This window comes from Passer montanus, unplaced genomic scaffold (genome assembly GCF_014805655.1).
Source record: "Passer montanus isolate IOZ18808 unplaced genomic scaffold, ASM1480565v1 scaffold54, whole genome shotgun sequence".
Lineage (NCBI taxonomy): Eukaryota > Metazoa > Chordata > Aves > Passeriformes > Passeridae > Passer > Passer montanus.
Window position 1 is genome coordinate 388049 of NW_024370374.1, and position 26687 is coordinate 414735.

General features: G+C 40.7%; 1 protein-coding gene across 11 annotated transcripts in view; it reads left to right on the forward strand.

The window, feature by feature from the left end:
• NAV2 (neuron navigator 2) overlaps positions 1 to 26687 on the forward strand; it is a 372985-nt gene that overhangs the window by 310678 nt on the left and 35620 nt on the right. For 9 of the 11 annotated variants that reach the window (XM_039724986.1, XM_039724990.1, XM_039724991.1 and 6 more), the window contains 6 exons: positions 12054 to 12192; positions 17342 to 17633; positions 18553 to 19255; positions 22509 to 22976; positions 23985 to 24050; positions 25269 to 25313. In XM_039724986.1, coding sequence (XP_039580920.1) covers positions 12054 to 12192; positions 17342 to 17633; positions 18553 to 19255; positions 22509 to 22976; positions 23985 to 24050; positions 25269 to 25313 — 1713 coding nt within the window. The remainder of the gene's footprint in view (positions 1 to 12053; positions 12193 to 17341; positions 17634 to 18552; positions 19256 to 22508; positions 22977 to 23984; positions 24051 to 25268; positions 25314 to 26687) is intronic. The other 2 variants (XM_039724988.1, XM_039724984.1) reach the window with 1 other exon arrangement.

The window sequence follows — 26687 nt, forward strand, 5'->3', positions numbered from 1 at the left end:
TTTGTTGTTTTTGTTTGAAATTTTTTAAAAAATTATTTTAATGCGAAGGTCATTTGTTTAGGTAGTTACATAGAGTTTTAGCCCTGTAGTATCATGTGTAAGAGTTGTAATGGTGCAACAGTGCTGCTGTAGTCCTGCTTTTATTTTCTCATGCAGATACTCAGTCAATGAAAGTACTCTAAAAAGGTGTATTTTTGTTCCATATGCTCTACTTCAAAGGATAGAAGTGTGTTCAAAAGCATGTTTGAGTCTGTTCAGAATATGTTTTAGTGTTACTAATGTTGGGGTTTTTTAATTTAAATTATCTTAATCTCCATTAGGAGGAAAGAAATGAAAAATAAATCTTAAAAAATTGGTGTTGAGATTATTTTAAGGCATTGGTTTACCCAGTGGTAATGGAGTCTCTTCCAGGAAAGATGTGGCAGATGCCTCATGCCACACATTATCTAGCAGGTTCCAGAGAGTGTAAAGTGGGATGTCTTTACAGCCTATGCTGTTTGTGTTACTTTTATAATTGTTAGAGTTATCAAATGCAGACATTTTATAAGGTTGAAATGGACCTTATAGATCTCAGCTACCGAGGAACAAAAATAAAAAGGATTTGGTGTATTGCAATAAACGCACAATTTTCAGGCATTTTGGTGTTCTCCAACGAAGTGTTTGAAATGCGGCAAGATTTGAGCTCCCTTAACGTAGAATGCAAACCTATAATTGTGGGTTTAGGCCTTCGTAAATAAAATAGAGTGAGGCATTTCTTTGGTAAGTTTGTGTTCTGCTGCAAGCAGATTTAGTTCAGTTCTGACCAGGATCACAGTTGTGCCCGAGGTTAATGGAAATAGCACACAGGTGTGGGGGGAAGGAACAAGGGACAGGAGGTGCAGTGATTTTATGACACTGAATATTAGGACACTTTGCAGACTTTTCTAAGCAGCTGTTCTTTAGGTAAATTAATACATGGGGTCTCCTTACTTCTCCCCAACTTTAACTACCATAAAAGAACTTCAAGTAAAGCTGTTCACAACTTATCTCACCCCATTGCTATGTGAAGCTTCTAACACAAACTTTTGTACACTGCAGCCATAACACACTAATCTTCTGAACTTCCTGACCCATAAAACTGTGATTATTGCTAAATGTTAAATTCATCTGGAAATGTCCCTCTGTATTTAGCGTTATGGGTATTACATTGCAAAACCCCTCCTTTGCACGGAAGGGAAGGACAATGGGGCTGTAGGTGGATGTTAGTATAGTGCTGTGCCTTAATATTGTGAATTTGGCTTTATTTGGAGCTGGTTATTCAACAGATGCAGTGTCCTGATTTTTTTCCCCCTAGATTACAATTTCGGATTTGATTTTTTTTAAAAATTTAAGTGTTTCTGGTTTTTCTTACTTGCCATTAGCAGTGTGTCAGTTACTAATTTCCTGTACAACTGCACGGGCAGATAATTGAGAAACATCACTTGTGAGAGGAGGACAGGAAGGGTGTTAGGGATGAAAAGAAAGCTTTACTACTGCAGTTGTGATTCTTTTAAGTACCTCTCATATCTGAGAGTTATGTCTGCTCACTATTCAGCAATTGAAATAAAGAATGAAAAGTAGTTTGCAGGATTCTTTGATAAAGGGTAGCAGTTAAAATGCGCCAGAGGCAAAAAAGGAGTAATAACAGTCCACGAGGATCTTTTCCGTCTTTCTTTATGGATAATACTTAGCTTTCTTTTAAAAAAGCCATGTGATTCTTGTCTAATCTTCAGCAAAGATAGCGACCTCAGCAGCTTTGCATTTGTACATCACAAGGGGGGTGGGTTGGCTGCTCTCTAAGGTGCAGATGAGCCGAAAAGCACCAGTCATGTTTCTACCTTTTTTTAACCATCAGACTAACATAATTTAGTTAATCATCCAGCTGAAAAAAAAAAAATCTAAAAATTTTTAAAATTAAGTGAGCAGGCCTTTTTAATTTTGAACCACAAATGTTTGTGTTAAATGATGCTTTTCCCAAGCCACTTTTATTATTAACATTGTTCAAAATTGCAAGTTGTCACATCCACCAGCCTCTAAATTACCCGTCCTCTGTGTTGCCATAGTTACAAAGTAGCCACTAAAATACAGGCTCCAGTGTAAAAAGGCAAGCTCAGACTGCGACTCATTTATTTGAAGGTTTTGGCAGCAGAGTATCTCCACAAAGTCTTTGTTTTATAACCTTTGAATTCTTGCATTTTAACTCTTTCAATCAATGTTGCAGTGTTGTGCTAAAAGGTGTGTTTTATTTAAAACAAGGGTACTCAAGCTGAGTTAATAAATATATAATGGTGTAGTTGACTTCTCACTAGTCTTTCCACTCTTCTTGGTTTTGGGCTGAACGATCCATGATTTTCTTGAGGTGAGGCTAAGGCAACAGTGTCATGTCCTATCTATTGGCTCTATCCTAAAGGCTTCCCACCTCCTTTCCAGAAGAGGATCCCTTGCTGGGGATCTCTCTGGCAACAGAAATTTATCCTGGCACTACTCAGCTGGTGTGATTTCCCATATTAAAAAAAAAAATTAAAAATCCCATATGTTTGTTCTTCAGAATGCAGAGATCTTGGAAGAATCCTGACAGATAATATTTATATTAGACTAAAATAATAATTTTGAATGTTAACAACCAGATTTTTTTACCAACCTTATATTTATAAATAGCCATCTCTATTCTATTTGAAATAAGGGGAAGTAATAAGCCCCCCTTGCTCTACAGTGCTAAATAAAGAAGAGTCAGATTAATATTACATATCTTGTCTCAGTTTCTTAAGTTCTTAGCTGCAGATACCGGTGGCTAAATTGCTATTTTCTTTACCATTTTTATTGAAAATGTTTTTCTATACCACCACTCCCACCACAAAAAAAAAAAGAAAAAAGAAAAAAAAATTACCCCTATTCCAAATATTTTGTATTAAAACATTTTAGGTATGTCTTCTGCGGCATTCACATAAAATAATACTTGCTTCAGCAGTCACATTGTTGAACTCCTCTACAGAAGCAGAGTGGCAAAAATGCTTTTAGAGGTTGTAGTCTTTCAGCTGAGATCAAACAGTGCCATTTAGTACCTCCAAGTGCAGGGCTGCGGACGTGAGCTTTTACTTGGTGGGATACGGTACCTGATCTGGAAGCACCAGTCTGCCTGGTTACTGCCATCAGGTTACAGCTCTCACAGATAACCTAGTCCCAGCACAAAGTCTTGACCTTTCGGTTTTTCAGCACTTCAGAGGTTAACTTTGTTGAGGGATCAGATTTCTTTCCAGGGGAAGTTTCTGATGATCACCTTCTAGCTGGGTTTTACTTTCCAGTGTCTCTCAGAGCTGCTGACTCTGTGTGAAGGGCTCTCTTGGAAAACAACCTTGCTCCAACTTTTTTTCCAAGTCTCTTCCTAGATAGTCAAGTTACAGGCTGGTTTATTTAAGGGGGAGGCATTGGATGGTAGCCTAATGAAGGTATCAACCTGCAAAATAAATCTGAGCCCCTTTCCTGGAATTCTTCATGGGCAGCAAGGTGGAGAAGTGCTTTGGCTGGGGAATATTGCAAGGTAAGAGATTTTGTGCACTTTTGAAAACACGGGAGTGTGTTGTGTTACACCTTTGAGTAAGGGGGTTTAGCTTTGCAAATACTGGTGGCAGTGGAAACACATTAGATGATGGATAAATCTGAGCAGCTTTTTCCCTGCAGTGTTTCTTTTCAATCTCTATATGCTGCATGAAATCAATACATTTTTAATAGATTGCAAATATTTGAATAACATGGTAGAAAATTTCCAATGTAAGGACTGACAGTTATTGCTGTGTTTGCTTTTTCTGGCTTAATTTTGTGATTCTGTGAAGTTTATTGATACTCAAAGGTTGCAGTCTAGCTCGCTATCTTTCCACTAGTGTTGCAGGCTTTTAGCCTCAGAAAACTATGGAGCTTTGTTATATTTTAGCACTGTAAGTCTGGTTTCTGTGCAAAGGAGGAGCCTCTGTGGGAATGAGCTCACGCTGCAAGGAAACAAAGGCGTGTGTGAGTCTGTTTCAGGCCAGATCCCAGCCCAGAGTGCACTTGCCTTTTAGTACATAATATCCAGTTCTTATTCTCACTCCTGGGCAAATTTCTGGTGGCTTCCTGATTTGTCTGAGTAAGGTTATAAGATCCCTTTCCTTTTTGTGGTTCCTTCCAAATAAGCCTAATTTTAAAGGCTCACATGAACCAGGAGTTACTGCTACTATTTAGAATATTGCAGTCTGCTAGGACAAAAAACTGCTTTCAGTTTTTTGGTTGTAGTAGCTGACATCTTCCAGGCAGCAAAGAAAACATTTTACTTGATTGTGTGTCTGTCCTGTAAATCACTGGTGGGATAACAACTGTTGTTTTCCAGTGTTTGGCTTCCTGAGTGATAGTGCTGTGCCCTGTGATCAAATTAACACGTTTTTATTGCCAAGTTCAGCTTTTATTTTAAGGCATATTTCAGTAGGCTGTCATGCATTCAGAAAGACAATTTCTGTTGTTTTTCTCCTTTTTTCTGATGGGAAAACCATGTGCATTGTGTTTGTCTCCATGTGCAGACAGCTGATGCTGCTGTGAGACAGGAGCAGTTCTCAGGTGTGAAATCAGTTGTGCTGTGCACAGGTTTTGGCCTTGATCAATGTATGTAGAAGCTTTGCAGTGTCTTCTAAGTAGGGAAAAGCAGAATTGCTTTGAGTCTTTGTGCATATATGTCTTGTCTTCAGTTTGTGCCTGTGTGTTTCTTGCTTGGGGTTACAGTCTGCAGACCTGAAAGATTTGGTGTCAGTGGTGGAGTTATAGTGTTAGGATGGCTTAGAAGAAGGTGGGAAGAAGAGGAGCCGTATTCTACCTGCCAGCTGCAGCTTTGGCTCTGGGGTGTTCAGTATCCACCTCTTCCTGGCTGAGGATGTCCAGTGGTCCCACATGGCGACTTGTTCTGGGGCTGTGGGTGGCTGAGTGACCCTGATCAGGAGGCAGATGGCCATGGGGCAGGTGGGCTCAGCCCCTTGAGTCTTTCAAAAGTACACTCAGCAGCAGGGAATTTAAATGCATCTTGCGCAGCTTTGTTTCCATACTGCCCTTCATTCCTTTCCTAACATGTTTTTGTTACATCATTCCTGTAAGAATTTAACTAATCTATTCTTTTTCTTCTCGGTGTTTAACTCTGTTTTTATTGTGTTTTGGAGCTTTTGCCAGGTACCAGTGAGCTGCTGAGCTCTCACCAGCTCAGCCCAGTGTTGGAGGAGCTTGAGGCAGGTGTCAGTAACTGTCACTGTGTTCGGTGGATGCTTCCCCCTTCTTTAAGTTTTAAATTGTGTCTTTGTACTAGGAGGTGATGTGATCCAGAGTATCTGCTTTTGGGAGAGAAGTAAGTAGTAAGAAAGAAGTACTGGCAAGTGAGGCAGGGTAAGAAACTTGCACAATCAAGTCTTCAGTTTTCACAGTTCTCTATCCCCTGGGCAGGCCACATTCTCTCCCTGCCTGGAGTGAGGAGGTGTTTGGGCTGGGACCTTGCTGAGAGGGAGTTGGAGGCATATTGCAGTGGTGACCTACACCCAGATCTTTGCTAGGGGCCTCCTCCCCATTCCCTCATCCTTTCATCCTGTGGGGGACTGCAGGGAGCTGGGGCAGTCCATTCCTGAATCCACAGTGGTCTGGGCTTGACCTCTGGATTTGTTCAGTCCATTGCTGTCACATGGACACTTTACAGGGTTTTATTTTCTGGAAGGCACTGAGGTTTTGTATATAAACAAGGATTTGTGACTTTGATTGGACTTTTCTCAGCACTTCTTACTGTCATGGAAACAAGGCAGAACAAACAAAGCACATTTTTTTAACATGATGACTGAGATTTAACACTGACCTTATTGTGATATGAAGTCCCTGATTTTGTTTCCAGCATTCTCTGTAGTCGTTTTAGTGACACAGACATGACCAGGGATGAGCATCACTCCCATGGTTTCCAAAGCAGGGAGGTGAAAGTGCAGCTGGCCAAGGGCTGCTCTGTGCACCCAGTGTGGAGCTGGTCTGTAAACAGCTGTATAAACAAGTAAGTCTTCAGACAGAATAGTAGCTGGGAAAAATATGGTTTATAGGTTGTGAGTGCAAGAAAAAGGGGCTGGCAGCTGGTTGTAGTGTTGTACACTAAATTTTACACACTTAGCTGGGAGTTCCTCCAGCACCTGGGTCACATGTCGTGCCTTGCTTTTCTCCCCTTCCCCGAGGCTGTGGAACTGGAGGAACCCTGGCTGTGAACAATGGCCAAAAAAACAAGTTCCACCAGTCAGGCATTTTGCAACTGAATACAGTAGTGCTGGGTGACCCCAGACAGCCATGGGCTGAAGGGGCATGGAGCTAAGGTGTAGGTGAAGAAGGGACCTTAGGAATTTCAGCTTCAGAGCAGGATGTGACAAGTTTTGGTGGAAAGTCAAATCAGTTCATGAAAATTTAGGGTGTTCTAACTCCTTGAGATCAGGTGGATTTTTAGGAGGTCCTTTGTGTGTGTGCATGCTTAGCTGTGTTCAAGTTTGTGAATGGCTTGGTCAAATTCCTGGTTAGATTTTAAGGGACAAAATAAAATCCAGTGTTATTTTTATAAGGTTATTAGCACTGATATAAGAAGATTAAATGAAAAGAGCATTTACAGTTTTTTAGCTTCTCCAGATCTTTTCTTACCCAAATTTTTCAACACTGAATAATTTTGTTCTGTGAGTTATTCCCTTTACAAATAGGTATTTGAAATGTAAATCCTGAAACCTTATCTTGGACAAATTCTAAACAGAGCTTGACAGAGAGTTGCAGTTCAGCTTGCTGGCAGTAACCCCAATAGTTACTAAACATGAAAATGTCTGAGTAGCTCTCAGCACACTTCCAGCACTTCAACTCTGCACAAAAAAAAAGTCTTTTAAAGTATTAGATTCTGCTCCAGAAAGAACAACTGGAACGGCTCTGTATTCTTTTTTCCTGGTTTACTTTTCTACATCTGACTTTACTAAGTGTTTCAAGGTAACAGTCCTGTCCCTGGGCTCCTCTTTTGTAAGAAACAAAGTGGTTTATGTTAAAATACCTATAGTGAGATGTAAGAAGAGAGTAACTGGAGACATGGGGGAGGTGGTTGATTAATAGCAGTGTACAACGCATTAATTAAATTAACTTCTCTTGAGATAGATTTCCATCCATTCTTTTGCAAATGGTATGTTTCAGTACAGTTTGAAAGGAAAACTGTGCAAGAGTCTGTGTGTGCTTTCTGGGTTTCTGGCCCAGTTCTCACTACTGTAGGAAATCCCAGGAGAAAACAGTGGAAGCTGTGGTATTTACTTTCTCATGTTATAGCACATTTAATTTTTCCTTTTCGATCTTTGAAGATGCTGTGAAGTTTCAATAATTTTGTACCTTGATTTTGTCGTTGTTGTTCACCTATCAACTCATAAATAGTTAAATTTTTAAATAGAAGAGGATAATTGCCATGTTTCCACTTGAAATATTGTAAAGCCCCAAGGCCCCTTCTTGGACAAATGTATTTTTCAGCAGCTCATTGTAATTTTGGTTTTGAGTGAAGATCCAACAAAATTAAAATCCACACCCATCTGTAGAGAAAGGTGCATTTTCAGCCTTCAACAATAGCTTTATTTAGAAGGATTTTAATGACCCCTTTGCAAAGGGGGAAGATTTCTGCAGTGAGAGGGGCTGTCCGGAGGATCACAGAATGACTTTTCATGCTGCCCGAGTTGACAAAGGAGAGCCAGTTCTGTGGATGATGATTATGCAAGATGGAAAAGTGCTGATAGACTGTGGAAGAATACAAGTCTGAGCCTAACAGATTTGGAAACCTGTTTGAAAAAGCAGCTTTGAGCAGTTGATCTGGTGCTGCACGTGGGCGATGAATAGTAGCAGTGCTGCATTAGGGTGAGCAGAATGAAGTGGGGAGGCAGAGGAAGATGCTTGGGGTGCTTGGTTTCATGGAGAGCAGGAGGCAGCATTGTGAGAGTTTTTAAGTGGTGGCAGGGATGGGTTCCAGGTAGGTGGTTGTATAATTTTCATATTAATACACTTCTAAGATTTTTTTTTTTGTAATTTGCAATTTTCAGTAATCAAAGTAAAGTTTCAGGTGATTGATCAAATAAAGGAAAACCCAAACATTTCAACTTCAGGTTATGGTTGAGTAGACTTTTGCTGACATCAGATATTATTAATTACACCAGCTAAATTACAAAGATGTTATCTGGGCTCTGGGAGCCAAGAACACAGTAATTAGGGCTGTTAGATGCCCCATTCTGCTTCCTCACTTTTGACTTTAACCATCAAGGCACTGGATCCAGGTAAAAATGAACTAATTTATGTGAAGGGCTTGGGGTGGTTTCAAGAGCATCATGAAACAAATGCCTCAGTTTGTGACTGGTCCTGTCCCCTGGAGGAGCCACAGCCTTAACCAGAATGTGTGGGTTCATTGTATTACTTTGTAGTAATGTTGTAATGTACTTGTTCATTGTAGCTGTATATGTTGAGTGCTCATAAAGTGGCTTGCATTGGCATTTAGTTTGAAGAGTTTAGTGCATTCTACCAGCCCTTTCTAGTGCTTTTTCAAAGGGCTGCATCAATAATTGTTTGTGTAGGTGTACAAAATTATTTTCAGTTTCCTAAGGTGTTTTCATGTTTTCTTACATGCTGTTGTTTTTTTCTAGCTAGAGACTGAGCTGGAGTGATATTTATTAAATAAAGCTAAAGCTATCTGGTTTTAGACAGATATGTGGATTTACACATCCTACCTTGTCAGAACAGATTGGACACTAGTGTCACCAGCATGCCCACGAGAGCTGTGGTGCTTAGCTTGTGGCACCCAAAATCTATCCAGACATCTATCTTCAGACCTCAGAACAGCTAATATTTTTAAATTTACTGACAGATTAGTAAGCTTGAACATACAGCGTTTCCACCAGAACATAAAGAACCTAAAGCCCAGGTTACACAGGAGGGGAAGCCACAACCATCAATGTATTCAGGTGCATGTTTCTACCTTTGTCCTCAGGCACATGTCCCAGTTCAAAAGGGCACTCAAATATTTTCATAATGCTTTAGATTGCCCAACTGAAGGCAACAGGACTGGCTGATGCCAGAAAAACTACTTATGCTTAACATTAAACACATTCTTTAGATGCTGATTAACTGGGAGCTATGGTAGTTTAAGAATTGTGAGTGCTCAAAAATGAAATGTTTCAGTTCCTATACATTGAAGATGGGACTAGGAGTCACATAGAGGAAAATTATCGTATTTAATTTTTTTTTCTGCCCACTGCCATATCTCCATAAGAAGGAAATTAAACTATTAAACACATAAGGCATTGGCATTGAGGATACTATTACTGTTATGATTGTTATTATACGTTCAGAAAGAGAAAATAAGTTTGTTGCTACACAAAACATTGGAAAACGAGGCATATTTTTTATTCAGTGATTTTATTAACTATTTTGGTACCTTATTTGTAGACTTACCTAGGAATTGTAAATGCTTTATGTGGTAGGTTTGGAAAGAGAAATAAATATCAGTTGTTTATCAGTTTATCAGTTGTCAGTTACTTATCAGGACCTGTTTTCAGAACTGAAATTTAGAAGTAATATGGCTTCCAGTATTTTGCCTTGTGATTTGTAATTACCTACTCTAAATAAAAAAGTATTCAAAGAAGTCTTTCAATCCTTTTCCAGATTTTCAATTCCCCCCCTAACATTTCTTGGCATGGGCAGCACATTTTTCATGCAGTTATACTGGAAAAGATTTTTCAAAACAGCAGATAAAACTGGAGTGTCAAATCCGTCTGCCTGGCTTTCTCAAATTCAGGAGGTCTCACGTTGTGAATTTTATTTTAACATGGATTTCTGTTTTGTGTTGCACCTTTTATCCAGGTGAAGGCAAATCTGGGAAAAAATTATCTCTTTCCTTTGAACTGTAGCATCACCAACACTGTAGACTACAGCAATCCTTTCCAGTCACGACAGCTGGAGTATCTGCAGGTTTATCAAATAGCCTTTGGAAAATCTTCTTGGAAATCCTGTAACTGGGACACTCCTGAGAGTCAGTCAGGACTGGCTGGAGTGAATTCTCAAGAGCTGGAGAAAAGATGAAGATGTGACCCCAAGGCTCCATCAAAGAGGGCCTGTGGCAGGGGCCAGCAGTGTGTCCTGGTGTGTTCCTGTCCCTCCCCATACCTGTTCCAGCAGAGCAGTGTGACTGAGCACCCCAAACTTTCTTTCCTGGCTTGCCGGAGCTGTTGGTCTGAGCCTCCCAGCTGGTTTTCCCCCAGGGATATGGGAGAAGGGGCACAACTGACTGTGCTGACACCTTCATTGGGAACAGAGCAGTCAGCAAGGAGCAGCTGCCAGCTATAACCCTTCCTGTGACATGCAGAGGAGGATGTCCCCCTGGCCACACTACATTTGTGGTTCAGCAAATTGTGCTGCTCTTCAAGCTGTGCTCAGTTCCCTAAAAGGCCTTGTACAGGTGTGGGTGAACATAGTACTCCCAAGTAAGAAAAAGCAATTAAAATTATTAAAGCAACATTAAAAGTCATGCAGGAAGGTGTTTTGTAGTGCTAAGTGGGAAAAAATGAATGCTTTCCATTTCAAAGCTGACAAAGTTTATGTAGAAAGGCTATATAATCCAGTGGTGAAGCTATGAATAAAGTTCAAGCAAACAGAGATAGGTTGCCTTTCTTTACACAGTTTTCTTAACACAGGTTAAGATAGTTCAGGTTTAAATGCATATGTTAACTGCTCAGGATATTGGTTTATGAATATAGCTTTCACTGCCCAGCCAGACACCTCTGTGCAATCTCTTTGTTACAAGTTTGTAAAGCAAACAGAAATGCAACAGGGAGGAGAGTCTGGAGCTCTCAAAATCTGAAGCTGAGATTATAAATAGCTAGAGAGCTGCCAGGTGGTGAGTTCTTAGCCTTTTGCAAATGACCTATTATATATATATGTTTACATTTCCAGATTTCCAGCAATAGTTATCCAGTGGACTGAAATTATATATCCAGTGGACAGAGCTCCTTCCAGGATAATATTTCAGTCCCAGCTTCATTGTTCTGGGAGATGGAGCACTTGTAAGCCAGTATATAAATCTCTTCCTTTAGCAGTTTACTTTTACAGGCATTTTACAGGCATTACAGTTGGAGCATCTGGCTCCATTTTTAGATCATTTTGATTCTTTCTGTTCTAATACTCAAATTGATTCATGCAAGGTCTTTTTTTGTTTGGTTGGTTGTTTTTTTGTTTTGTTGGTGCTTTGTTTGTCCTAAACTTCCAGTGACACATTTCTCATTTACTGGAGAATGTTGAAGCTATCACATACTGGAAGAAGGTAGTCCTGAGTACTTGCTCTTCTTGAAAAGGGCAGTGCAGCTCAGGAGGGTTATTTGTCATCTGAAGGACTGAACTTTTAGTTACTAAAGTTATTTGAGGCTGGTGATACTGTTGATGGTAGATTCAGGTTGTTGCCCAGGTCTGTGGAACACCCAGGTACAAAAGGTTGCTTCAGGGTGAATTGTTTTTCCTTGCATTTAAGTTCCACCTCTGTGTTCCAGCTTAGCAAGTTAGTGCTGCGCCTACTTGGAGATCACGTGATCATAGAATGATTTGGGGTGGAAGAGACCTTAAAGATCATCTTGTTCCATCCCCTTGCCATGGGCAGGGACACCTTCCGCTATCCCAGGTCACTCAGAGCCCCTTCCAGCCTGGCCTTGGACACTTTCCAGGGACGTGGCAGCCACAGCTTCTCTGGGCAGCCTGTACCAGGGCCTCACCAGCCCCACAGGAAAAAATCCCCTGCTAATACCACTTCATGCCACTACTTTCCCCTGCTCTGGGTCTGCAGGCACATATTTCAGCTGAGTCAGGAAGAGCTGTGTCTTGGTGCACTTGGCTTGGTGATGGCATGCACTGGCCTTTCTTGCAACCACAAGTGGGCTAAGGGTGGTAGAAATAATACTCTTCCTTTTGAATGATGTCTTGTCTTTTTACCTTTGTTTTCTCCCTATGTTGTGCTTTTTCTCCAGCTGGGATGACAGCAGCTCTGTCAGCAGTGGGATCAGTGACACCATAGATAATCTCAGTACTGATGACATTAACACCAGCTCCTCTATAAGCTCCTATGCCAATACACCTGCCTCCTCCCGCAAGAACTTAGATGCACAGGTAAGAGCTTTGGTTTATTCAACTAACATTGATATTTGTTACTTTCTGTGTGCAGGAGGGGTGTAATTCTTTTAGGTTGCTGAACTTGAAGACACAGCCAGCCTTCAGTATGGAGAGTACTAATAATAACCACCTTGTCATCCATGGCATTTGCAAATATTTCCTCTGTGGGTGGAACCCAAGGCATCTCTGCCGTGGTGATGTCACAGCAATTGGGTCTTGTCTTCCTAGAGGCACTGCTACACAGAAAGCAGATGTAAATGGGATCTTATGTAGATATTTTTTAGGTCTGAAATGCTATGAAGTTTTTCTCTTAAATAATAGAATACAATAAAGTAAACATCAAAGTTCAAAGGTTGTTTACACTTTTATCAGAAATGTAAGCATGTTATGCAAGTGAAATTGATTTTATTAAATTTCTAGAGCTGTGTGTTATTGAAGGTTTTCTGTGTTTGCCAGCATTTTGTCGGAGGATAAACTTTGCCTCCATCAGCAGGATACATATGTATTTTGTGCTCAGACACTACACATCCGAAGAGGGTGGAACAAATGAAGGCATCTAAAAGTTTTTCATTGGTCAAACAAATTGCATAACGCAAAGATTTGCATTAATACAAACTGCTTTTTTTTTGCCTTTTTTTTTTTTGCCAATTCTGTAAGTTTTTGTTTGGGAAAGTGCAGGACTAAAAAGTCCAGCTTTGTTCTAGTCCTGCTGGAGGGACTCGGGTGCTGTGTGCTGCAGCCACTGGCATGTGGTGCAGCCACTGGCATGTGGTGATCTGGCAGTGCTGCAGGTAGAGGAGAAGGATGTCGGTATGACCTAATCCTCTGTTTTTTCCCTCTTTTAGTCTTCTCCAGTCCTTTTCATGAGTGAGTCCTAAATCTGTTTTTGACATCAGTTTTGATGGAGATGTGTGGTTGCTGTGAAGTATTGCTGTCTCCAGAGCTGTGGTGCAAGCACAGAGTAGTCTTTGTTCCCTTGCCATGCAGTGCATATTTGAGCCTACACAAAGGGTTTCCAGGTAGCCTCTGTTTGCCTATCAGTGACTGCACAGGCACTTGGAATTGCTAATACAAGTCACATCCAAGCTGAGAGGAGTTAAGGTCTATCAAGCATGTTTTTCAGTACCTGACAGAGAGTAAGATGGGCAACTAGAAGTATTTTTTGACAATTGTTACTGTCTCAGCATTGTAATACTGTTGGGGGAGGGGGGAGGAAGGAAGACTTAGGGAGATGTGACTAAACATTAACCTAAGGAAAAAAAATAGAAACTCATGTGACTTCTATCTTCTGATGGATCAGATTCTTGGAAACACCTCTGAGAGATCAAAATCTGTGTTGACAAACTCCTCTTCCTCCTCCACAACTATTACAGTATCCAAGAGGGTGCAGACAGACACCAGAAGAAAAGCAGCTGGAGCTTGTTCAGGCAGTTCAGTGTAATTACTGGCAGAGGAAGCTGGGAGCCAAGAATGTACAAGTGGTGTTTGCAGTTTTTTGGTGTGGTGTGTCTCTCACCTGCTTCTCTCCTCAGTTTTCATGAATGACAGTCCTTATTCCAGGTATTCTGTTATCTGCAAATTATTGCCCATAAAATAGTTCATTTTCAGTGGAACAAACTACCTGAATCTTGTCAGCCAAGGGAAAGAAAAGAGCTTGGAGTGCTAAAATGTGTGGCTTGCAGGGTTAATTTTTTTGCTGCCAATTGTAGACCTCAGAGCTCATGATGCAGTGAATGCTGCAGAGACACCTTGTCTGTCTTTCCTGAAGGACTCTGTGATGGCCAGTGCCCAGGTTTGCCTTCCCCAGGGTGGTGAGCCACAAAGGACTTGCACGCATTTGCAGAGGGATGTGGACTTTTCTTCTGAGAGTGTCCCTTGCTTTGGTTCTCCTAAACAGCAGGTGCTTTTGAGCTGCTGTGATTCTGTCACATCTCTTTGAGAGGGTACAGAAGTTGGATTTCAGATAATTAAGGGAGGGAGCTTGAAGCTAATACATGTGCAGCTGGGAGTCCAGGCAAATAATGCAGCAACATCAAAGGGAGAGAGTCTGAACATGTCAGTATCTGCTGATAAAATCAGTAACTCAGGCAGAATCATCTCTGCAAAGAAAGGCATAGTTGCAGTAGGAAAAAATCTCTGTTGAGAAGCTGATTTTCAGGGCTGATGACTACCCCATACTCCAGAAGCTGCAGTTTGTCCATCTTTGAGAAACAGGACTTAAATATGATATTAACTCTGTCTTCAGAGACATTCATAGCTGCATCCTCTTTTTATAGCAATGCAGTGAAGATTTTTGGAAGTTGTTTCTGAACAAGCTAGTGATGGGAACCAGAATTTGCCTTGCCACATTCCCATGTCCTGCTGCGATTATGCCAAGTACTAAACCACTTAATGTAGTTACAGGAGTTTTGGCACCCTAGTATTTTTTCTTTTTACTGCACAGAATTAGGTAAATTACCTTTATCACAGTACTACATATAGTATGCCTTTAAAGTCGCATTATATGCATACTTTTAGGAGAAATTAAGACCTGGTGGGCATTTGAAAATAACTTATTTAACTGAAATAAAATGGGAGAAAGAGACCAAGTAACAAATTCAATCATGTGATGGTAAAAAAATCAGAAGATAGAAAGGTTCCTTTAAATAGAAAACTGCAGCATCTCTAAGCAGTTAAGACAAGACATCTTCTCAGGAAAGATGGGTTTGATCTGTTCACAACTTCAGATTTACAAAACTTTATGAGTGAGTTGAGAAATCCTGGTGGTTTGCTCCTAGCTCAGGCTGTGCTGTCAGCTCATGATCGCTATGTCTTGCCATGGCCTCCAGCCAAGAGTATTTCCACTTTCATCCTTCTGGGCAGGTGGAGTTTCAGCTGCAATCCCCAAGCCAGGTTTCACTGTGTTTTGGTTTGGATTCCTTAATCATGTTTCTGTGCTGTTCTCAGTGTTTACCATTAAACAGAAACATCTCTGGCCAGAGGGTTTCAAAGGTGGAGATGCAACATTTCAAAGGCTGCAGAAAAGCTTTGGCCATGGGTGTAGTAGTAGAATAAAAGGCAGGAGAGCAAAGGTAGGGGACTTCTTGCAGTACTGTTCTCTCTGGAGACTGTACTAACTTACAGATATGGGGAGAGGAAATAGAAGGTACAGGAATATTTCCTAGTCAACCAAAACTAGAATAAGGCCTTTGCTAGTAGATAGGTGTATTTGTTGTTCTTGAACACTAATAATGCATACACACAATTCCAGACAAGGAGCTTGGAACAAGATGTTGAAGTGACCACATGAGGAATGGCGTCTTTGAGGTCACTTCGTTGGTTGATTATTTGGTACTTCTTGCCTGTGCTCTCTTCCAAGATTTGTGAATGTAGAAGCTGTTTGCATGAAATAGTGATTTTGGAGAGGCTCAGGACATAGGAACAGTCACGCTGTGAATTCATGACACACCTACTGATGGTCAGAAATAGAAGAGTGACCCACCAGCCCCAAACCTGGCAGGCACAGGAAAAGAAGGGAGTTAGAAAGCAGAGATCCATTCAAGCCTACACTAGGTTGCTCTCTTTGAATGGCGAGGTAGGGAAAAAACATTTGCGTAGCACGAGGAAAGTACAAGAATATTATATTACCTAAATCCATAATTCAAAATGCATGTTAGTCTAATGACTCAATATGTAGATAAACAACCCAAGCCCTGCTTCCGACTGAAGAAAGACCATTGTGATATGTGGTGTCAGCTTTCACATACTGATCGCTTAACTAGTTTTTCAGGCTTTAAAAAATAAGTAGTTACAGTAAAAAGCAGGGGAAATTCAACCACAGTTCCCCTGAATTCTTTAATATTAGTGGTGTGATCTGGTAGGTAAAGAAAAGTCATAAAGTTAAAACAGTCTTTAGGAACTTAAAATCTGAAAAGCATGGTAAATAATCGTACAGCTTCTCCTGTGCTGTGTTTTTCTGATTATCCAAAAGGAATAAAGACTGTGAGCTTTATAATGCGTTGGGATATTTAAAATAATTTCCTTTTAAATAAATTATTCCTTTTGCCTACCTCACAGTTCTGAGCACATTCATCTTCTGCAGAGGCTGCAGGGCAGAAAGGTGGCATCAAACCTCACCAAAACCCATCAGCTAGTACTTTGGAACTGCAGTCAGGTGTTGAATTGTCAGTCTCTTTCATGGTACTGGGGTGGTTGGAGAACACTTCAGCCATGAATTTTTATCCATTTTTATCCTGATCAGAGTCAAATGTGTGGATATTTGTAATTTATGCCTGATCACAAAATGGTTGGTTATGGTGTTACCACATTCACCAAATTTAATCAACAGTATTTGACAGGAGTAGAATTCTGGAAGAGTAATCATTAGCAGTTAGAAATATTAATGCATGGGGAATGTATAAAATATACACATATCTATATATAGGGTAATATATTTAATTTAAGCATTTCTGAGATTTTGGCAACAGTTTGCTAATGAGAAATTTTTCTATTTAATATTGAGCATAGCAAAATTCTCCATAAGAGACTGGTAACACAATCAATCTGTACAAAGAATAGGGAAAAAAAAGTCTGCAAGAGAAACTAATTTATGTATTGAAGTCAGTCTTGAGTATTGTTAGTTTTTCTTTAGTCCTTGGGTGTCCTTTTATTATGTTAGGTTAGAGTTAACAGCATTCCACATATTCAGATCTGTTCCAAAAGCTGCCTCCTCATTCTCTGGAGATCAGATTGCCAGACAAGAGATAAGAAAGCAGCAGGAACAAAGGAAGGCTGGCTGCACAGGTTTGAAATGCTTTTTTGGCATTGCGGTAAAAGGGTTTGTCAGAAATTTGAGATGGAGGATTATAAATGTCATGGAGCTGAATATGTCCTTTATAAAACAAGTAGGGGTTTCTTTCCCTTTCTTTATTCCAAGGACCATGGCTGTTGTGGTTTTTTTATTTTTCTTATAAAGCATATTAAAAAATTATGTCATTGCTGGGGTTTACTTCTTGCTGTGACATTTCTTCATCAAAGGCATGGCATGTTTGTTGGTACTCAGAGATGACTGCTTAGCGATGAATTAGGGTAATGGTTCTTACTTAGGAAGTTTCCTAAAAGAAGGACTTGCTCTGAAAGTTGTCTTGCAATTCCTTATCTGTCCTAGACTGATGCAGAAAAGCATTCCCAGGTGGAGCGAAATTCCTTATGGTCCGGTGATGAAGTCAAGAAATCCGATGGGGGATCTGATAGCGGCATAAAAATGGAGCCAGGATCCAAATGGAGGCGGAATCCCTCTGATGTGTCAGATGAGTCTGATAAAAGCACTTCTGGTAGGAAGAACACTGTTATTTCCCAGACGGGCTCCTGGCGACGGGGCATGTCGGCTCAGGTTGGCATTACCACACCAAGGCCTAAACCTTCAACCACCTCAGGCACATTAAAGACACCTGGAACAGGTGAGAAAATGTGTAAGATATAAACAAGCCAAAAATGTGTTCGGTGTGAAAACAGTTTAAATACTTTGCCGAGGCAGAACCTGAACTTCAGGTAATCCTGTCTGTATTTTTAGGCATTGCTTTAACCTAAGCAGCATCTTGTATGTCCACATTTCTATTTCTGTCTGAAAATGTGTATTTCAAATTAGTACACCCTTCCAGTTGTTTTCATGAAAACTCTGGTCTTAAGCCAATTTATTTGGCACAGTAGTTCTGTGTGAAGAATAAATAACATAATTTTAGTTGTCAAAGTCACTATTAACCAAGAGCATACAATATATATGGTTGAGGAGATTTCCGCCCCCCCCCCCCTTACTAAACAAGCATGTTTATTTATACTAAACATGACTTCTGGCTTTTCTTGTATGTATATTAATGATTTTAGCACTTGCAGATGTGTGAAAGAAAATTTATTGAATTTGCATAATCAAGCAGTATAATTTAATACCTCTCTTTTTATTAGGTCTTGTACACAACTGTATATGAAAAAGTTAAAGTTATATACTGTTTTGAACAATACGAATGCTTTAACAATGCCTTTTAGTGAAATTATACTATCAGCCTAACACTTCTAGTGTGTAATGATGGAAATGATCAATCTGTCGTAGCTACAGAGGGAAACTTTTTTTTATCTGTCACTATTATGTGAGGCTGTTCTGCTTTGCATATTCTCAAAGACAAAGGCACCACATACTTTCTTTGGCAAGTCTGCATGTGTAACTCACTAGAGTGGCATGTAAGTTCAGTGCAGACTAGATCATAACTTTGAACCGCACTCCAATGGCTAACACGCTTTTGCTTTTCATGCTGCTTTGAGTTTCATCATTTGCTTGATGTTTTCAAGTCATTAAATATTAGAATTCTTTTTCTATTTTTGTAGGGAAAACTGATGACGCCAAGGTATCAGAAAAGGGTAGACTATCTCCTAAAGCTGGACATGTTAAACGTTCCCCATCAGATGCAGGACGCAGCAGTGGTGATGAATCCAAAAAGCTTCCCACAAGTAACTCTAGGACAGCTGCTGCTAATGCTAATACATTTGGATTTAAGAAACAGAGCGGGTCAGCCGTAGGCATGACCATAATCACTGCCAGTGGGGCAGCTCTCACCAGTAGATCGGCTACCTTGGGAAAGATCCCCAAGTCATCTGGACTCATGGGTAGGACCACTGGTCGGAAGACTAGTGTTGATGGCTCCCAGAACCAGGATGATGGCTACTTAGCACTTAGTGCACGAACTAATCTTCAGTACCGTAGCTTACCCCGGCCCAGTAAATCCAGTAGCAGAAGTGGAGCTGGGAATAGATCTAGCACAAGTAGCATAGACTCCAACATAAGCAGCAAGTCAGCTGGGTTGCCTGTCCCTAAAATCAGAGAGCCTGCCAAGGTAATTCTTGGAAGCTCTCTGCCAGGATTAGTCAATCAGACTGATAAAGAGAAAGGGATTTCGTCTGACAACGAAAGCGTGGCTTCATGTAATTCTGTTAAAGTGAACCCTGCATCACAGCCTGCTGCTAGCGGAGCTCAGAGTACCCACCAGCAAGGAGTCAAGTACCCCGATGTGGCCTCTCCCACTCTGCGCAGGTAGGCAACAAATTCCTCGGTTGTGCAGTGATGTTAGTGGGAGCTGAATGAGCAGGACTCTGCCAGCCTGGCCTGGCTGGCTTTGGTGCAGCACTTTCTATTTAGTCTCCTGCTTCAAGGTCATGGTATTTACATTTAATTTCACATAAACGGCTTGACCAGTGTTGTGGATACTTAGGACATCATGCGACAGCAGCAGAAGTCTAACGTTCAGGAAAAAACCAAACCTATCTGGCTTTGGCAATTACAATTGAGTCTCCTTGTTGCAGAAATCATACTTGGAGGCTTTTATCTGCGCAACAATCTCAGATATAAGAGTTTTCTTACCAGAACGTTACTGAAGAGTCCCTGCACAGATGTATATGTAACAAACCTGGAAATATTCCGGTTGTGGATCAAATTGTAAACCAACTGGAGGGTTATCAGATTTTCATGATGACAGTGGCATTGACCTCCCAGGCTGAGATTCACCCAAAGCAAACTATTATAACTTGTGTGGATTAGCCCAGTATGTTGCAACACTCAACATTTTAGCCTGTGAAGAAGAACCCTAAATAAAGTTACTGTCTAAGCTGGGTTAAATTTTCTTATTTTAATACTGTTTTTTGACAAAAATCCTGTCTTCTATTTCTCCCAAGAGTACCCCACACACTAACATTAACAAATAGTTGGTGAGGAGCTAATTTGTTGATGCAGTGTATATCAAAGCCTTGATATTGGTGAAAAGGTCTGTTAATATTATTTTTCAACTGAATTTGAGTAGCTTGTGTGTTTCAAGTTGCAGTGTTTTGCATTTCATTTTGTTGTGACACCCATAATACCCATAGTTATGCTCCATCATCCTGCTTCCAGTGATGTGAGAAAGCCACATTCCATCTGAAGCACCAGTGCAAGCATAATGGCTGTGATGGCAGCTTAGGCTGACGCTGTAAACTGTTTTTAGATGGTTGGTTTTATTTGAAGAGTCTGTGTGAGGATAATTGAAGATACTTTATTTTGTACCTGGTTAACAATAGATAAGCCATGTACTTTGGAACATGTAATTTTCATCAATGGTTACTTAAAAACTCCAGTAGGCCTTTCACTTCTATAGAATACATAGTGAGAAATGCAGATTTACAGTGTTTTCAGTGATTTCAGTGTGCCTCAGGCACATTGGTAGGAATGTGATTGGGAAATTTTTATTACTAAAAAGCTGCATTGCTGGCTGTGTAATTGAAAAGCTACGTTAGAAATACATGAAACTTCAAAGAGCAGACACTGAGGCTCAATTTAACTATTCCCTCATTTGATTTACAATTTCACACTTGAATTTTCACCAGCCTGTCAAAATTGTCATGTGTTGAAATGTGTCAGAGTTGAACTGGGCCTCGTCTGCTTGTTACTGATTTCTAGGATGACAATAAAGAAGATTTTGAGCTTAATTTTCGTAGTGGAGTTGCAGACATTGTTTTTTGCATATTTCCTCTTGGCCCTGTAGGTTTTTTTGGTGTTACACAGTGAATTGGAATCCATATATTTTTAATGATAAAGACTTATCTATAAGTTTGTGAATATATGTAACTTCCATGTTGTCATAAACAGGGGGTAGCTTAGAAGCAGCTTATAAAACTGTTGTGTGGGTGTTTGGGGTTTTTTAAGCTCCAGGATGCTTTCTTTAAGAGTGGTTTCCCCAGTGAAGCTGAAGAGGTTGTATGCTCTGGCACAGGAATACCTCGGGGAATGCACTAAGCTGGTATAGCTGCTGAGTGCCATGGAATCATGGACTGATTGGGGTCAGAAGGGACCCTGAAGATCATTTTATTCCGATTCCTCTGCCATGGGCAGAGACACCTTCCACTGTCCCAGCTTGTTCAAAGCCCCACCCAGCCTGGCCTTGAACACTTCTAGGAATGGGGCAGCCACCACTTCTCTGGGCAGCCTGTGCCAGGGCCTCACCACCCTCACAGGGAAGAATTTCTTCCTTATGTCTGCTCTAAACCTGCCCTCTCAGTTGGAAGTGTTGTCCAAGTGCCTTGGGGCAAGTGTGTAACAGCAGCTGCCCAGCTCAGGTGTGTTTCATGCACTGTCCTGTCTCCTGGGCAAGGTATTTCATGGACACTGCTGCTGGGCAGCACTGGGCTTGCTCCAGGTGCTGCAGGTGCCCAGCTCTAATACAGCCTGTGTTTCTGGGAAGTGATGGACAAAGTGACTTCGTGTCCATGTGTCCCACAACCTGGGCATGCTCCAAAGCAGAGAACGTTCTGCCTGCTGCATGCCCACCCCTAAGTCTTCAGAAACACTTGCGTGTAAATGCTGTAGTCCTCTATTCTGAAAGGGTTCACCCACAGTACTCCACAGTGAATGACAAAAAAGCAAATCTCTACAGGTATGCATGAGGAAAACTAAGGTTCCAAAGGTAGTTACAGGTAGCCAAGAGGCAGAAACAAAAGCAAAAGTGTTTTGGGGTTGATGTTTGAAGCTGGAGTGGAAGATATGCTTCCTTCCTAATTTTGAAGATCAGTTTTTGGAATGATGGATAATTTAGTCTCAAGGGTGTTTACTACTGAGACACTTGGGCACTTCTGAGAAGTTTCCCATTGACTGTTTATGAGGGAACTGGGGTCTTTTTTTCCTTGGCAGTGAGCTGCATCACAGGCAACAGTGATGCTGTGGTCAGCCTCCTCCATCCCCTCCCTCCCCGAGTTCTGGAGCTCGCCTAGTTTTTTACTAGCAATTCCAGGTGCCAAAAAGCAGGTAACGTCACATTCTCCACTAAAAAATACCATTTCCAGCCAGCTTGTTTAATGGAACAAAACAAGCCTATGTTTGGTATGAGTACATTGTTGCATCCCAGCAAAAGCTGCTTCTGTGCAGTCCATTTGGCGATTTGTACAGAATTTACATTGTCAATAAGCTTCCAGTCTCTAGTATTCCATACATCAGATTGTTTCTCTGATGTCCTTTTTCCTTAAGGAACAGAAGAGGATATGGTTGTATCTTAGTTCTGTGAAGGTGTATTTTAGCTTTTTGGAAGTATTGGTTGATTATTCAAAGATGACACGCCTGAGAAAGATTTGGAGCTGTTGTAATTGTGTCTGGGCTTTATTGAAAGGGACAATGAACACAAGGAGATTATAAATGTATAGTTACATATGTACAATCTAGGATCATGTACTCAGTTCTGGTTTTCTGAAGCTGAGATGAAAGAGAAGATATCCTTATGTTTACTGTTCCATTTTATGTATTTTTTGTGCTGTCTTCTTTTTTACAGACTTTTTGGTGGCAAGCCTAGTAAACAAGTTCCTATCACAACAGCTGAAAATATGAAAAACTCAGTAATCATCTCCAACCCTCATGCCACCATGAACCAGCAGGGTAACCTTGACTCCCCATCTGGCAGTTGTGTGCTGAGCAGCGGGGGCAGCAGTCCCCTCTATAGTAAAAACACAGATCTCAACCAGTCTCCACTGGCTTCCAGCCCCAGTTCTGCACACTCGGCTCCTTCAAACAGTTTGACATGGGGTACCAACGCCAGTAGTTCTTCTGCAGTTAGCAAGGATGGCATTGGATACCAGTCTGTCAGCAGCCTACACACCAGCTGCGAATCCATAGACATCTCCCTGAGCAGTGGAGGTGGGCTGAGCCACAACTCCTCCAGTGGCTTGATTCCAGCCTCCAAGGATGATTCTCTGACTCCCTTTATCCGAACCAACAGTGTTAAGACTACATTGTCTGAAAGGTTAGTGGGTTTTTCTCTTGTTTCCATGTTTGTATCTCAAGTGGGAATGAAGTCCTGGCAGCAGTAGCCAATGCTACAGATACAGATCAAATAATGCCTCTTACCAGACAGTGCAGATAACTCTAGGACTAGAACATACAGATAAGTTATTCCAGGAAAGGAGCCCAGTTCAGAGCAGGAGGATGGGTTCAGAAGAGGTTTTTATTTTGCTGTCACAGCCAATGTGACAACTTTTTTTTTGCTACCAGATGGTACCTAATACTTGAATTTTGCATTCCAAATATCTGTTGTTAATTGTGGTGATAGTGGTATTTTTAAAAATCCTCCAATTTTGATTTCAAAAGTCAACCTTTTCATGTTAAACTTTTTGATTGTAGAATTTGATGACTTTCAAACTGGAGGTGATGCTGAAAAGACAAGTCCTCATCTCCATAGTCACTTGATCCCTTCTCATCCTCTCCCTGCTGTCTTGTCCTATCTCCAAATGCTCACTAAAATATTTCAGTACAAGCATTCATGTGTATGCTTAGTGAATCCTATTGGAAGCTGGATCCAAGTGGAAAACAATCAGCTGAATTTTATTTCAGACTGATCAGTTCCCCAGCTCTGTATATGAGATTCACTGGTACCTGTGTGGACACAGGGTGGGACCTGGGAGGAGGATGAGCATGAAGGAGGGAACAGGGCTTTTCTAGCATCAGAGCTGGATTGATGACACTGAGCTAACACTAGGGAGGACTCTGCAGTGGTCTCTGAGGAACCTCTTGTAGATGGCAGTAGAACCCTTCCAAGCACTGGAAATCAGCTATGTCCTGATGTGTAGTGATGAGTTCAGGTAGCAAGACTTTTGTAGCTGCGTCTCAATGGAGAAAATTGCCCCTGAATGTAGTGCAGTTCTGACAGTTTGGAGTTATCTTTGTGTTTTATTATAATTCCTTTTTGTTCCCTCATCTTTGCATTCTAATACTCCTTCTCTTGTTTTCTGTCTTGTTGGACTGCTCTTTCTAGCCCTCTTTCTTCCCCTGCTGCTAGCCCCAAATTCTGCCGAAATACCTTGCCCAGGAGACAGGACAGGTAATGCTGTCTCAGGACAGGAGTATATGCTCAAGGCTGCAGGTTTCGTTGCCCATCTCAGTGAAGCAAATTGTTTTGTGCCAGACTGTGCTCAGTTGAGTGCTTGGCTGTGTTCATCATCCAGGTGTGAACTGACACAAAGACATGCCAGTGAGAGTCCCTGCAAACACCCATCTACCCACCCAAATCAATCTGGAGAGTGGCATACAGCACAGTTGGCATGTTTTTGATGTTGCTCTCATTTCTGGGAATGTCCTTTGGTTTGCGAGGGTATTTTTAACCCACCCTTCGTATCTTTGCCAAAGGCAATTTGAAAATCGTGCCTTTTTTTTTTTTTTTTTTTTTTTTCCTTTTTTTTTCCCCCTATGAATCTAAACTCTCACTAGCATTTCAGCATTCCTCTGGCATGCTGCTTTTCCCACTGCCTTTCTGGCCTGTCCTTTTTGTTGTGAAGTCCCTGTGTCATTCAGTGTCGTCAGTCTCTTACTGCTGCTTGGCTCATGAGTGTTTTCCAAGTATTTAGGTACAGTCATCCTTGTACAAATGAATGTTAAAGTTAGGAAAAGATGACACAAATCTAAACATTGCAGCTCACTTTTGCATCAGTCCCATACTGTAACTTAGCTACAAGGATTGTCATTGAATTAATTTACTTAACCACAGGGGTATTTTTTTTCAAAACATATTAACAGGCTCTGCTCATCAATTGTAAAAACATAAACTGAAATAGTTGAGTTTTGGGCAACTGATCAGTCCATTTTACTTTGCTAATGGAACGTAGGCTAAGATTTGGAAATTTAAGCAGTCTGGGCTCAATACCTCTTTACAGTAATTAGGTGCATTCCCTAGAGGCTGTCTGCTGAAAGAAATGATGGGAAGGTGGTTTGGACTTGAGTATTCCCATCAGGTTTTACCAATAGCGTGCTGAAAAGTGTATCTTTAAACACCCATTTGATGTTTAAAGAGCCATTTTTGTTCATTGTGGGTAGGAGAAAGAGTGAAGTGAGGTTGTGAAGAGATGTGATTCATTGGCATGGTAGCAGCTGCATGTTTGTACAAACCCCACCTGGGTGAGGAGGTCTGTGCATGTTTCTGTAGGGAGGCCCCAGCACCTTTTCCTCTGAAAAGGTGATGCAGATGTTTGTATGTCCTTCGTCCTGATCTTATTCCTTCCCTTTTGTTCTTCTCTGAAGTTCTTTTCTTTTAACTTTTCTGCAGCGACCCACATCTTGATAGGAACACTTTGCCTAAGAAGGGACTCAGGTATTGGTGTTTCCACATGGTTTAACATCTTCTGTGGTGGCTTTGGAGTTTGATTTGTGTTTCTGTTGTGGCTGGTGGTGATGGTTGCAGTTTGCAAGAGGTGGCAACAATACTCTTCCTCTTTTCTTCCTCTTTTCTTCCTCTTTTCTTCCTCTTTTCTTCCTCTTTTCTTCCTCTTTTCTTCCTCTTTTCTTCCTCTTTTCTTCCAATCCTCAAAGAAGGCCATTGACAACTGTGCTTTTTTCATCCAGTGGCCTCACTGCTTGAGCAAGAATTGTGGCTTTTGCTGGCTTAATTGCTGGAAAGCATCTTGAACCATCCCTGGGCTGGATTTAAAAACAATAATGTTGTTGTTTCGGTGGCTATTACATGGAATGACCTGAAATAGATTTTAAACCTTGGGAACATTGGTGTTGTTATATAAATAGAAAAGATTTACAAGATCATGCCAAACCTTTCAGGATGAAATTTGACATATTAATTTAAAAAAAATTGCATCATAATACCTTAATCTATAGTTTATAATCTATACCTTATTCTCTACTCTCATAGAAAATAGCAAAAAAAATTCATCAAATAAACTTTCAGCTGCTGTCTTCTAACATATTTTGTACATCTGTGAGGTAGTGATTTTTATAACATACTTTTTTCCATTGATAGAAGCAGTTCTAGCCAGAATTACTATTAGCTATGTTAATTAAGTGCTTTATGTGTTAGAGAATTTACAGGAGGTATCTCTGACAATTTAGGAAATTCAGCTTCTAAATTGCATAATGCGATGTCTGGGATCACTTCCTTGAAACTGCAGCTGTGATTTTTTCTGTGCTGTGCATCTTGTTCTTCAGAGCAGCCTTGTCCCATGAAGTTGAGTATTAAAAGCCTTTCTTAAAATGGCAATTTGTTTTAATGTTTCTATGGTCCTCAACTATGTCTCTAATAAAGACTCTAAGACCAAAACATTTGAGTGCTGAAGAGGTAGGTATTAATGCTGACAATAAAAATAAATCTGTAGTGTGTTAAGGTAACATGACTATTTAAAGCCCCTTTCTAAATAAACTGATTTATAATGAAAGTTTAAGAGATGCAGGTTGTCAGGGACTGCTGATGAAGTGTTGAGACATAAGCAGAAGAATGAATGTATTTTCTGAAAGCAGATTGACATTTTAAATTATTGCAGTGTTCCCATTGATTTAAAATAGTCTCAATAAGTGATATCTTACTGTAGGGCATTTACTTGAAGGCAATCAAATTAATTAAATAGATAATATCAGCAAATAATAGGCTCTGAGTTTTTGGAAGAAGAGCTATTTATTCATAAATATTTGTCCAAAGGCGATGGCATAGCCCAAGGCAGACACTGAATTCCATCAGCAG